Raw genomic sequence first — 12,079 nt, 5'->3', positions numbered from 1 at the left:
CATTGAACACTGTGACAGCTGTGGCAGAGGATCATGAAGCTCTCCGATTAATTTCAATGGGGCCACCTCTGCTGGTGGCCCCATTGAAAGCAATAAGATACTGGCACCCCGCTGTGATTTTTTGGGGAAGGGCTTTAAATATAAGCCCTTCCCTCAAAATCAATCCTAGTTGTAGTAAAAAATAAATAAATACTCACTTCTCCGCCACTGCCAGGTGCGTCTAGCTGCTTGGGTCCCGTCACTGTAATGAAGTTCTTTCAGCAGGCGGGGATTTAAAATCCCGCCTGCTGAAAGGGCTGTGTCTGATTGGCTGAGTGCTCATCCAATCATAGGCAGCGCTCAGCCTTTCAATGAATGACAGCTGAGTGCTGCCTGTGATTGGTCAAAAATAGTATAGTGCGTGAAAAAAAAACGCACACGGACCAGTGCGATATCGTGCAAACGGGACTAATGCAGGAGGTCAGAAGAATCAGACTTTATGCAAACCGCAATAAACAAAGAAAAAACCCGGACGAGTCATAAATAACCGCCTGCTCCGTTTTGTCCACAGACGGTGAATTGCGCTCAGATGGAATATTAGCCGCGGGATTTGCAGACACAATAGACGCTGTCCTGTAAAACATACTTTCTGCGGTTCGGAAAAATCATCTGTCTTTTAAAAAAGACATTCTGCTATCTTACCTTCAAACAGATTTGTAGCTTAAAAGTGGAAAAAGCGCATAAAATGAAAATGAGAGAGGATTTAGATAGCCGACATGATGGGATTTCGGAATGCAGCAGCTCAAGCACACAATACCTTTTCAGGAACTGCAGCAGATTGCTTAGAATGCTGCAGCGGCGAGATTAAATCCCTTTCTAAGAGACTTTTACTACGGTAATACTAGAATCAGCCGGAGCGCAGGTATATGCTGCATGATACAGTCTCATAGAGGGAAACCTTCAACAACCTTTCTTACAGGGGAAATAATACATCAGCTCACTTAAAGGAAAACGGTCTATAGACCGTGTTTCCCCAAAAATAAGACAGTGTCTTATATTAAATTTTGTTCAAAAAGGTTTAACTTTTTTACATGTATAGCTGCCTGGACACTATTTAAATTGACTGTTTAAATTAACTGTTGTTAGCAGGGCTTAATTTTGAAGTAGGGCTTATATTTCAAGCATCCTCAAAAAGCCTGAAAATCATTTTGCATCCTCAAAAATTCTGGAAAATCATGCTAGGTCTTATTTTCAGGGAAACGGGATATATATCTGTAACAGGGCCCCAAACTATAATGCTTTAGTCATAGTACTGGGCTCCCTATATGGAGAGAAGAGGCCTTGCACATACACATACACACACCTAGATATTACAGAGCATGCAACCCTATATGCATACCAATAAAAAAGCTAATTTCAAGTTGGAGCATTCGATCCCTGCTATGTACAACCAGAAATGGGGTTACCCTTGATTTAAAAGGGTTCTCTGGTTGCAGTCTTCCCTACTTGCCAATTAACATAAAATCACAATGCACTTGCTGTCTCAATCGTTGATGGTTTTTCCCAATATGCCCGTGATCCGGCCGTCCCCGAATCAATTATTTCTGTTGATGCGCCGTTCCGTTTGGAGTACATACTTTCCTGTTATGTCTAGAAATGCGGTATTATTCATTGCATGAGATGTTCTAATTGCCCCTTCTTGGGTAGGCGCAGAACATCCCTGCGACTAAATATGCACACTTTTCTGTGGAGCGGCACACTGCCCCCTGCTGGTGTGATGGTCTGGGGCCATCGCATACGACAGTCTGTTACCCCTAGTAGTGGTACGAGGGACAATGACAACTCAGCGATATGTTCTGGACATCCTGCAGCCACATGTGTTCCTCTCATGGCGGCTTCCAGCAGGATAATGCTCGGCCGCACACACAAGGGGGTCACAAGAAGCCTCCACAACATTGTCAGACTTCTGTGGCTGACCGGTCACCAGATTTATCACCAATAGAACATGTATGGGACCATCCGGGATGCCAATTTTGACAGCCAATGAATTTGCATGTTCTAGCAAATATGGAGCGAGATGCCGCAGGATTCTATTTGGAACCTTCATGCTGTATCCAAGCTAGAGGCAGTACAACAGGGTACTAGAGCCTCCATGCCTGTCCGTATCACATCTTGTATCCAAGCTAGAGGCAGTACAACAGGGTACTAGAGCCTCCATGCCCCCCTGTATCACATCTTGTATCCAAGCTAGAGGCGGTACAACAGGGTACTACAGCCTCCATGCCTGTCCGTATCACATCTTGTATCCAAGCTAGAGGCAGTACAACAGGGTACTAGAGCCTCCATGCCCCCCTGTATCACATCTTGTATCCAAGCTACAGGCGATACAACAGGGTACTAGAACCTCCATGCCCATCAGTATCACATATTGTATCCAAGCTAGAGGCGGTACAACAGGGTACTAGAGCCTCCATGCAAGGGGTCAGTTTTCTGCAATAAATTATCCTCTAAACGTTACCAATAAAAACTACAGCTTGCCTCGCAAAAAACAAGCCCTCATACGACCATATCACCATATCGACAGAAAAATAAAAACATTATGGCTTTTGAAAAGTGGAGATGAAAATTCCCCAAAATCTTCACTTCACAGGGGGGGGGGGGGGCACTGCACTTTTTTTTACAGACATTTTTCTAGAACATAGCTGTTAGATATCTAGTATCTCTCAGAAGCAGAGATAACCCAATGAGGACAGTCCTAGAAAGCATCTCTGACAGTCTGATAATGCAGAATATTTGATAAACCTGCAGATATGGGGTCATGTGTCATTTATTATTCACTGCTCACAGTGCAATCTAACCATGGGGCACAAGCAGCTTGCTTAAGATTATTTTAGCTTACATAACATGTACGGAGACATTTACATTCAGAGACAAGAGACTTGCCCCTGGGAAAGTATAAAAGCGTTAGCAAGTCAGTTCCTCCTACAAGGCAGAGTATGGAACGATACCAATTAAGACAGCGGACGGCGGGACTTATCAAAGCCATTTAACGGGATTCCCAAAAGGTGGTATGGGTACGTGGCCACGAGTTAAGACGTCTCTTCCTTGTCAGAGAGATTGAAAAAAATGCTGCCACCAAACAAGATATAGATATACAGTATATAGAATTCTATGGTGACAGTTTGGTGTCGCTAACATTCTTTTTCTGCTAGCTCCTCCAATCTATAGTGAGGCGCAGGATGTCCTCCAGTTGTCACCCCTGCAATCAGCCCCCAAATAAAGCCTATAGGTTATTTGCAGCACCTTCCTCCTATAGCTCATAGGAAGTCCCCAGTTTGACCGTAAAATGTCCCAATAGGATATTTGAAGCGTTTCTAATATACCTACTTTAACCGTAGAAACACACAGTTGCATACATCTATGCAACATATGTATGTCTAAGGTCCAATGCACACGGGCGGATTTGCATTGAGGAATCCGAAGTGGGCGTCCGCCTCCGGATTCCACAGCAAATACTGCCCATAGCATGCTATTCAAGGCCCCCTGTCCACGGGCATTGAGAAGTCCCGTGCAGATCTCCGCCGTGGGAGCCGCCACCCGGGAGAAGGAGCCACCGCTAAATCTCCACCAGTCTGTCCTATCTAATAGATAGGCTGAATGCGGAGAATCGGGGCAATTCGCAGCACTCAGCGAATTGCCCGCCGCGAGCGGAAAATCGCAATGATTCCATAGCCACGCTTTGCCATGTGCAGGCGGCCTAAAACAAGTTGTGATGGCCTAGATAGGTCATCGGTAGTTGATGGATGGAGATCCACCGCTCAGGACCCCCATCCTTCAGTGGATATGTAATGTCCAGACCAAGAAAGAAGCAGGAAGTGGAGAAGCAGCGTGGCTCGCCCATTGAGTTCATCGGAAGTGAAGGCAGCGCCAGCACTTCCTGTGCTGACTGCTGATGATTACATCCAGCCTGCTGCACTGGACAGCGAGCAAGACTATCAGCTGAAGGACGTGGGTCCCGAGCGGTGGACCTCCATGCATGATTTCAAGTCAAGGGGTAACCAGGTAGACAGTTTATCCAGTTAGTAGTAACATAGCTAAAGATCCTTAGGTGCCTGACCCTACCATCAGCACGGTGCAACACTGCTCAGGGATACAATTTCTGCACTCTTTTGCCCCCCTGGAGTGCCGTCTTTCTGTTTCTCTTACACAGTAATGGTGCTGGAGCAGGTCGACTGCCGTTATAGCCCATCCATGCTAAGAAATGACAAGTTGTGCATTCGGACATTGTATTTGACTGCTCTCAACTGTGCAGTGCCTGTTTGTTAGAATGATTCTTGACATCCTCCTCTAACCCCTTTCACCAACGAGTTGATTCCATCCACCGGATCCCCTTTTACTGCATGTTTTTTCTTGATCATGCCATTCTCGGTATACTCTCCACATCCTTACATGAGAAACCCCCACAAGGTTGGCAGTGAAATTCTGGGCCAGCTAGTTAGTATTGATGACCAGGCCTTCTTGGAAGTCTCTGAGATAGTTGGATTTTCCAATTCTAATGTGAATTCACAGTGACACTGATTCCCAAAAAACTTGTCACGTGTCTAATTTTCATGCAAAGAAGCTCCAATCGGGAAAAGACTGGGGTCACTAGCAAAGTGGCATTCAGGGTATATAATATACATATTACATACATATAAAACTGTAGAGACAGGCTGACTACAAGGTCCTTCAATTGGAATGCCTGCCTACATGATCGCTGCTTTAGGCCACACTATATTCAACTTGAGTTTTTTTTTTCAGTTATTTTTTTTTTTTTTATCAAGAATGCTATGACCAGCCAGCTCCTTTTATTCTTAAAGAGACACTATCCCTTTAAATGTCATGCTAAACATGCAATCCTATCTGTTGGCAGTAGGTTATATAGTAGAAGGAGCTGAGCAAATGAATATATATAGTTTTACGGGACAAGATTAGGTATAACTTGTAATCAGTTCATTGAAATTCATCATCCCTTTGAGCTTGGGAGTCCAGTGGGCGGACCAGACCACCCACCGGACCCCTAAGGTCAGAAAGAGCAAGAATTAAAATAAAAAATAAGTTATAATGAATGTTTCCCCATAAAACTATATATTAACCTGCTCAGCTCCTCCTGCTCTATAACATCATGCCTGCAGATCAAACTGCTTGTTCAGTGTCAAAGATTCCCTTTAAGCATCTTCTGGGTTGCGGTTAGATGGCATTAGGGTGCTTTCACACTTGCGATAAAATTGTGCGATTTTAGCGCAACGCAAGAGTAAGTGGGAACGCAGAATTATGAAACCAATGATTTTCAAAGGTTTCATTCCCATTTGCGATGTGGCATAAAATAAATAAAAAAAATAATAAATTAAAAAAAAGAAAGAAATCGCAGCATGTCCTATATTTCTGCGTTTTGCGGGGTTTTTTTGGTAGCCCGTGTTTCCCTATGGAGGATCCTTTTTATTGCATTGCACGAACGTGCGATTTTCACACGACGCAACGCATTTTTAACATTAGAGACTCATTGCCTTTTGCGGGCGGCAGTGATACAATGTGCGATTTTTCACAAGAAAAAGCATTTCTGGTGCTCAAAAACTTGAAATGTTGCCGCGATTTTCTCACAGTGATATCACAATCGCCGGTATGAAGAAGCCCTAAGCCATATATAAAAACTTACTTGTAGTTGACACTGTGACCACCGGACTGTAGGCATACTCTCCATTATGTCCTGTGACTTTTAGCCTGAACCTGTAGCTGGTGCTGGAATCCAAACCTTCCACAACATGTTTCATGGAGTATCCGCTGCAGAGGAGAAAAGCGTAAGTTAGAAAAGAGTGAAATAATTACATAATGCAAGGGAAAAAAAAAGGTCAACCTAAAAGCGAATCATCCCACTTAGAGATGAGCGAACGTACTCGTTTAGGGAGATTTCGCACTCGAGCACCGCTTTTTTCGAGTAACTGACTACTCGGGCGAAAAGATTCGGGGGGCGGCGTGTTGGAGTGGGAGGTAGCAGTGGGGAACAGGGGGAAGCTCTCCCCCCCCCCCCCCCCCCCCCCACTCCCCTCTGCAACCCCCCGTCTCACCTCCGGCGCCCCCCGAATCTTTTCGCCCGAGTAGTCAGTTACTCGAAAAAAAGCGGTGCTCGAGTGCGAAATCGCCCTAAACGAGTACGTTCGCTCATCTCTAATCACACTGTTTAAAATGCACGCAGATCACTATTTTATGCGACTAATATTCACATAACTATTAGTTTGCAAATGCGGCGTAGGCGCAGAGTGCTAAGGCAGCAAAATGCAGTCCTAAGCTCTCACTCACGACCTGAAGGTTGCGGTTTCAATCCCCACATGGTTCAGGTAGCCGACTCAAGGTTGACTTACCCTGCCATCCTTCTGAGATCGGTAAAATGAGTACCCAGCATGCTGGGTCTGGGGGGGGGGGGGGGGGGGAGGGTAATGATGACTGGGGAAGGTCTGCTAAGATGTATCACCACCCTAGGAGCGGGTCATGACATGGTGCTTGCACCAGGGGACCTAAACTAGTTTGTAGCCTACATGAAAAAAATTAAACATGCACAAGCATGACGGTCGCAAAAAAAATTTAAAAAAATCAACAGCCTTGTTTGCAGCTTCATCATCTTTAATCAGAAATCATCTTCCAACAATAGTCCAAGCGTTTTTTTCCCCCCATCGAGTATTAAAACCTGGATGTATAAATCAAGCAGTCTCCGGAGACATAATACCAGCAGAGTATGAACAATGTCATTGTGCCACCTAGTGGTCACTGTGCATTCTCCATACACAGTAACAGGCTGGAAATTTTTTCGTGTCGTCTCATTAAATATGGCAAAGCTATGGTGGTGAACCAAGCAGAACAATAATCTATATTCAAATAATAGTAGGGAACAATCACACGCCGTACTAATGCAGGGTTTTATCTACATCGGCAGAGTTAACGCGGCGAATCCAAGAGGAACGCCATCGCAGGACCTTGTTTCCAGGAGGGTCATTTGAAGTTCACATAGATAGTGGAATATGCTGGAAATATGATGACGGCACACAACAGTTTACTGCTGGCTGTCTATGTTACATGCGTATCTCTCCTCAGGATATATGTATCAATATTGTATCAGGCTGTAGCAATCACCGTGTATGGCCAGCTGTATGGTGCTAGCAAAAAAAAAAAAAAAAAGGAAAGATCGTGTGAAAGAAGGTGTAGAATATTTGACAGTGACTTTTATTCAGTACTTGGACCTTGGTTATTGCAGTGCAGTCAAAGAATCGCCTATTGTGGCTTATGCCCTAGTTAGCCATTGTCATGTAAAAAGTTCTGAAAGGCTGTTAATACCTGTTGTAAAGTAATCTGCAAGCTTTCTAGCGTAAAAACACCTTTTTGCTTTTTTGCTTCCATGTTTACCCTCTGGTGCTGCTAGTATTGGTTCTGAATGAAATCAGTCTCCTTCCCCCACTGGCAGCTGACAATATAATACTTTCTTACTTCACTTGTAGGAGACTTCTCAGTTATGCTTATACCGTGCTCCCGCGAAAATAAGACCTACCCCGAAAATAAGCCCTACCCTGCTTTTTTGGAGGGGGGGGCTTGAAATATAAGCCTGCCCCAAAAAATAAGCCTTAGCTACACTGGATTTAAAAAAAAAGAAAGCAATATTCACCCAGCCGGCGGCATCCTGGTCCCTCGCGCCGGTCTCCGACGTTGCGGCAGGATGCTGCATCCTCCATGCTGAAAGCATTTTCTTCCTGGTAACGAGGCTTTGAATACACCGCCTCCAGCAAGTGAGTGCTGGGATTGGATCACGAGCGCCACTGGCTCAGCCAATCAGAGCCGGCGCTCGATCATTCACAGCCATTCAGTGAATAACATTACTGAATGGCTGTGATTGGCTGAGCCAGTGGCGCTTGTGATCCAATTACAGCACTCGTTTGCTGGAGGCATGGTATTCAAAGCCCCATTAGTTACCAGGAAGAGAATGTTGTCAGCACGGAGGACATGGCAGCCTGCCGCAACACTGGAGACCAGCACGAGGCACCGGGATGCCGCCGGCTATGTAAGTATAAGACACGCCTGGAAATAAGACACTGGGTCTCTTTTGGGTAAAAAAAATTATATCAGACAGTGTCTTATTTTCAGGGAAACATAGTAGCTAAAGTTTCGTGAGTCCTGGTACAAACGTTCAGTTTCTATGTATGATATGGATGTACATTCATCCTAATGGCTGCCACGTTATACTCCTTTTCCAAAAATTTCTGTCTGTTAAGACCAGGAAGAATGTTGCCGGTTCATCAACCACTGTTCTAACCTGTTGTTGGGGCAGTTACCATGTATCTATTCCAATAATTGCGCTAACCCTATTGCTCAGCTAACTTAGTTTACAGAGAAGTTCTCATTGGCTAACCTATAGAAGGGCACGAAACATTTCAGACAACTAATGCTGATCTACTAGCTTGTGTTAGTCTCCTCACTTCTGTAATTTTGCTTGCATTAAAAATGTTGCTTTACCACTGTAAATCACATTTAAATTGGCTGCCACTAGGGGTCTTCCTTCCAGTTTCTCTGCAATCCACTGTCTGTCATTAGGTTCAAAGCTTCTGTAGTAACAATGACACAGGGGCATTTCCATAGCAACAAAGGAGGGGTTATCTTCAGAGGCAGCTCTTCTGCACTCACATGCTGCAGGCTGACAGATTTGCAGACACTGTGATAAGGATCTCCACAGTCTTGGTCTCTCCTTCTGTTACAGTTTCTATGTGCATGCCCATGTGTGCACACATTACACACACACATTATAGTGGGTTTACTTACCATTTGGCCAGAATGTCTCTAACTGCCTGATCATCCTGAGAAAGCAGAGGGGCGGTAATGCAGATACTGTCTCCACGCTGATTGGACCAGAGACAGTGCAATGCAGCATGGGAAGTAACGGCAAGGAATTCAGGAGAGGGAAACTACTTGCAGAATGCTATACTTGCTGCATGCCCCTTCCCTGAAAGTGGATTGCAAACAGCAGGAGAGCAGAAAAATGTGTACAGAGACCCTACTGTATTTTACAAAACTTGTTGAAAACTCAAGTAGGCTTTAAGTATCTCTGCCTTCTGCAGTGTGGTTGCTGGTGATAACAGTAATAGTGTGCATTAAATTCAGCATTTATTTTTTACAGTCTAGTAACTTGTTGTAGCCTAGTTGATTCTATAAATGCAATCTTGTTCCTATGGTTGTCTAATCCAGGCTTGTTTCCCGAACTCTGGTTTTGTCTGCTCATTCCCAGTTTACATACGCCTAGCCTTGGTTCACTATTCAGCTTACTTGCTTGGCTTCTTTCCTGGGTCCTGGTGTCCTCTTGTTCGCAGGAACAGTATTTCAAACCCACATGGGGCTGCCTGTATGGTTAACTGAAGGCTACTTAGGGACAGTGGTGCCTGGTGTTGGGGTCAGTGTTAGAGAGAAATTATGAAAAGACAAAGGGAAAGCCAGGATTAGGAATAGGATTTCTCTGATTGTTATTTCTGTTCCATACCATATGCTCCAGTCTCCACTGTCAGTTTCATTATCAACATTTTCACCCTCATCATCTGGTTAGATCACCTTCTGTGCCTATCATCTAATGGCGAGTTCTTGGATGCACATGTTTTCTATTGTGCTGATACATGTTTTATATCTATTATTGTTCTTGGAATAGTCTGGCTATTACTTCATTTGGCTGTACTGTTAGTCCTGGGGGTATCGGAGTACTGGGAGACAGGTCAGTACCCAGAAAAGGCGATTACTATAGATGAAATCAAAGTCTACCACTAGTGTCCATCCAACGATGTTACAGCTGTCCAGCTTTGCCTGGCAAAATCAGTTAATAGCTAGGGCTGTTGGCAGCCAGACCAGCTAATTGCCACAGCAAATCCCCTAATAATGTGGTGTAATGGTGAAACAATATAGTAATCTAGCGTGGAATGGACTGTGCTACTGTTACATTCAATACCTTACATTAGTGCTGATCTGCCGGAAAGGATCTATAGGACTTCACAATAAAACAGTCATGGGTCCTATGGTTTATTAAATATTAAATGAGCTCGGTCTTCCACTGCTGAGTCTTTTCTGCTATATAATCAACATTTTAATAGGCGGATGTCAGCCGCCATAATGATAAAACGTGCTGCTCCTATGCACTGCTGAACACGTGCAACTGTAAAGTGATGTCATGTTCTCTTGATTTCACATATGCACAATTCTGGCAGGTTTTCGCGGCATACCGATGGCTCCTGGAGGTGCCTCATTGACAATCATGAGCTTAAAGGGGTTCTGTCACAAAAAAAGAAAAATGCTATACTTATCTATTCCTCCCCCATCATTCTACTTACCAGATCTTCACCTCCCTTATCTTCTCCTGTCCCCTGCAGTCCAGGGGGTCACTTCACCTTCAGCTGCCTGATTCTTCTCTTTCCTGCGAGGTTACGTACAATTGGTTGGCAGTCTTCCAATGTACGTTATGTCACAGCTCACAGGCCAGCAGGAGGACTGCCTATCTTCTTCAGAGATTGCTCATGCGAGCTGTCTCTGAAATAGATTACAATTCCTTCCTAGGTAGTGAAGCTACAGCACAGGGATGTGACCTTCACTGACCCAGCAGGAAGGAATTTGTGATAAGCAGCCCTCATAACAAGCTGGGCCCAGCCTGCAGTGAGCTGACCTGGGGCACTGGAGAAGCTCAACCAGGAGAAAATGTGATAAGGAGACTGACAGGGAAGGGATAGGTAAGTTTTGATATATTTTTTTTTATGACAAAACCCCTTTAATTACCACGGTATCAGGCACATCAGCTGCTATAGACCTAATAATGTATGGGGGATATCTGCAGACAGGTATGATGCAGGTCGTGTCGAAATTGAATTAGGCTTCTTTCCAAGTTTTGCTATGGTGCCCTGTGGTTACTTTTTGCTTTCTTGTGCGCCTTATCCCTCTATTGCTTCATCACTGTGACATCACTGTGTGCATAATCCCTGTACTGTGACATCACTGTGTGCATAATCCCTGTACTGTGACATCACTGTGTGCATAATCCCTGTACTGTGACATCACTGTGTGCATAATCCCTGTACTGTGACATCTACGTGAATTGGCCAGTGATATCACTGTGTGCATTACTCTCGAACTGTGGTGTCATTGTGTATTATCTCTGTACTGTAACTTCCCATAGTGATGTCACGGTGAAGGGATAATGTACTATGCTGCAACATTGTTGTGTACATTATTCACAAAATGACTATTTGCGTAGTTAATGTAACTTTAATTGTAAATTATCGCTTTACTGTGACACCACTGTGAATTACAGTTTAGGGACAATGCACTGAGTGATGTCAAATAATAGATAGATCATCATTGTGCACCTTATACAACTACTGTGACATCACTGTATGCATTATCCTTGTACCGTGATGTCACTGTATGCTTCATTCCTGTACTAGATCATTGTTCACCTAATACCACTACTGTGACGTCAACTATGTATATTATCACAATGCTGTGACATCACTGTATACGTTATCTTTGTACTACAACCTCATTCTGCACCTTATAACATTGTGACATCACGCTGTGCATTATATTATGCTGTGACATCACTGTATACATTATCCTTGTACTATAACATCACCGTGCACATTATACCACGACTCTGATTTCACTCTCTATATTACCTCTATGCTGTGACATCGCTGTGTATATTATCCTCGTGATTATCAAAGACAGGTGGAGACAATACTTATCAGAAGCCTATTATGTACCGAATTATTCCGGCTTCAGCCCAATGGAAGCATTATGACGGGGGAGTGATAGGGGCAATGTAATAGGGTGATAAAGGTATTGTGATTGGTTGATGTGGAGTGGAGGCACTGAGGAATCTTCAGACAATACCTATAAGTTGTGAGTAACGTACGTTATCACGGTTTTCGAAAAAACTGCCTATTTCTCCTGCTCCTTGGCTCTCTCTCCAGTTTTATAATTAGTCCTCTCTCGAGATACAGCCTCCAGATTTCAAAAATCACAAGTCCACACATCTTCTATCCTAGATTTAGTA

General features: G+C 44.1%; 1 protein-coding gene across 1 annotated transcript in view; it reads right to left on the bottom strand.

The window, feature by feature from the left end:
• FANK1 (fibronectin type III and ankyrin repeat domains 1) overlaps nucleotides 1-12,079 on the bottom strand; it is a 108,059-nt gene that overhangs the window by 37,847 nt on the left and 58,133 nt on the right. The window contains exon 3 of the mRNA XM_066601139.1: nucleotides 5,675-5,799. Coding sequence (XP_066457236.1) covers nucleotides 5,675-5,799 — 125 coding nt within the window. The remainder of the gene's footprint in view (nucleotides 1-5,674; nucleotides 5,800-12,079) is intronic.

The sequence above is a fragment of the Eleutherodactylus coqui genome, chromosome 4, assembly GCF_035609145.1.
Source record: "Eleutherodactylus coqui strain aEleCoq1 chromosome 4, aEleCoq1.hap1, whole genome shotgun sequence".
Taxonomy (NCBI): Eukaryota; Metazoa; Chordata; class Amphibia; order Anura; family Eleutherodactylidae; genus Eleutherodactylus; species Eleutherodactylus coqui.
This window is presented reverse-complemented; position numbering and strand designations above follow the sequence as displayed.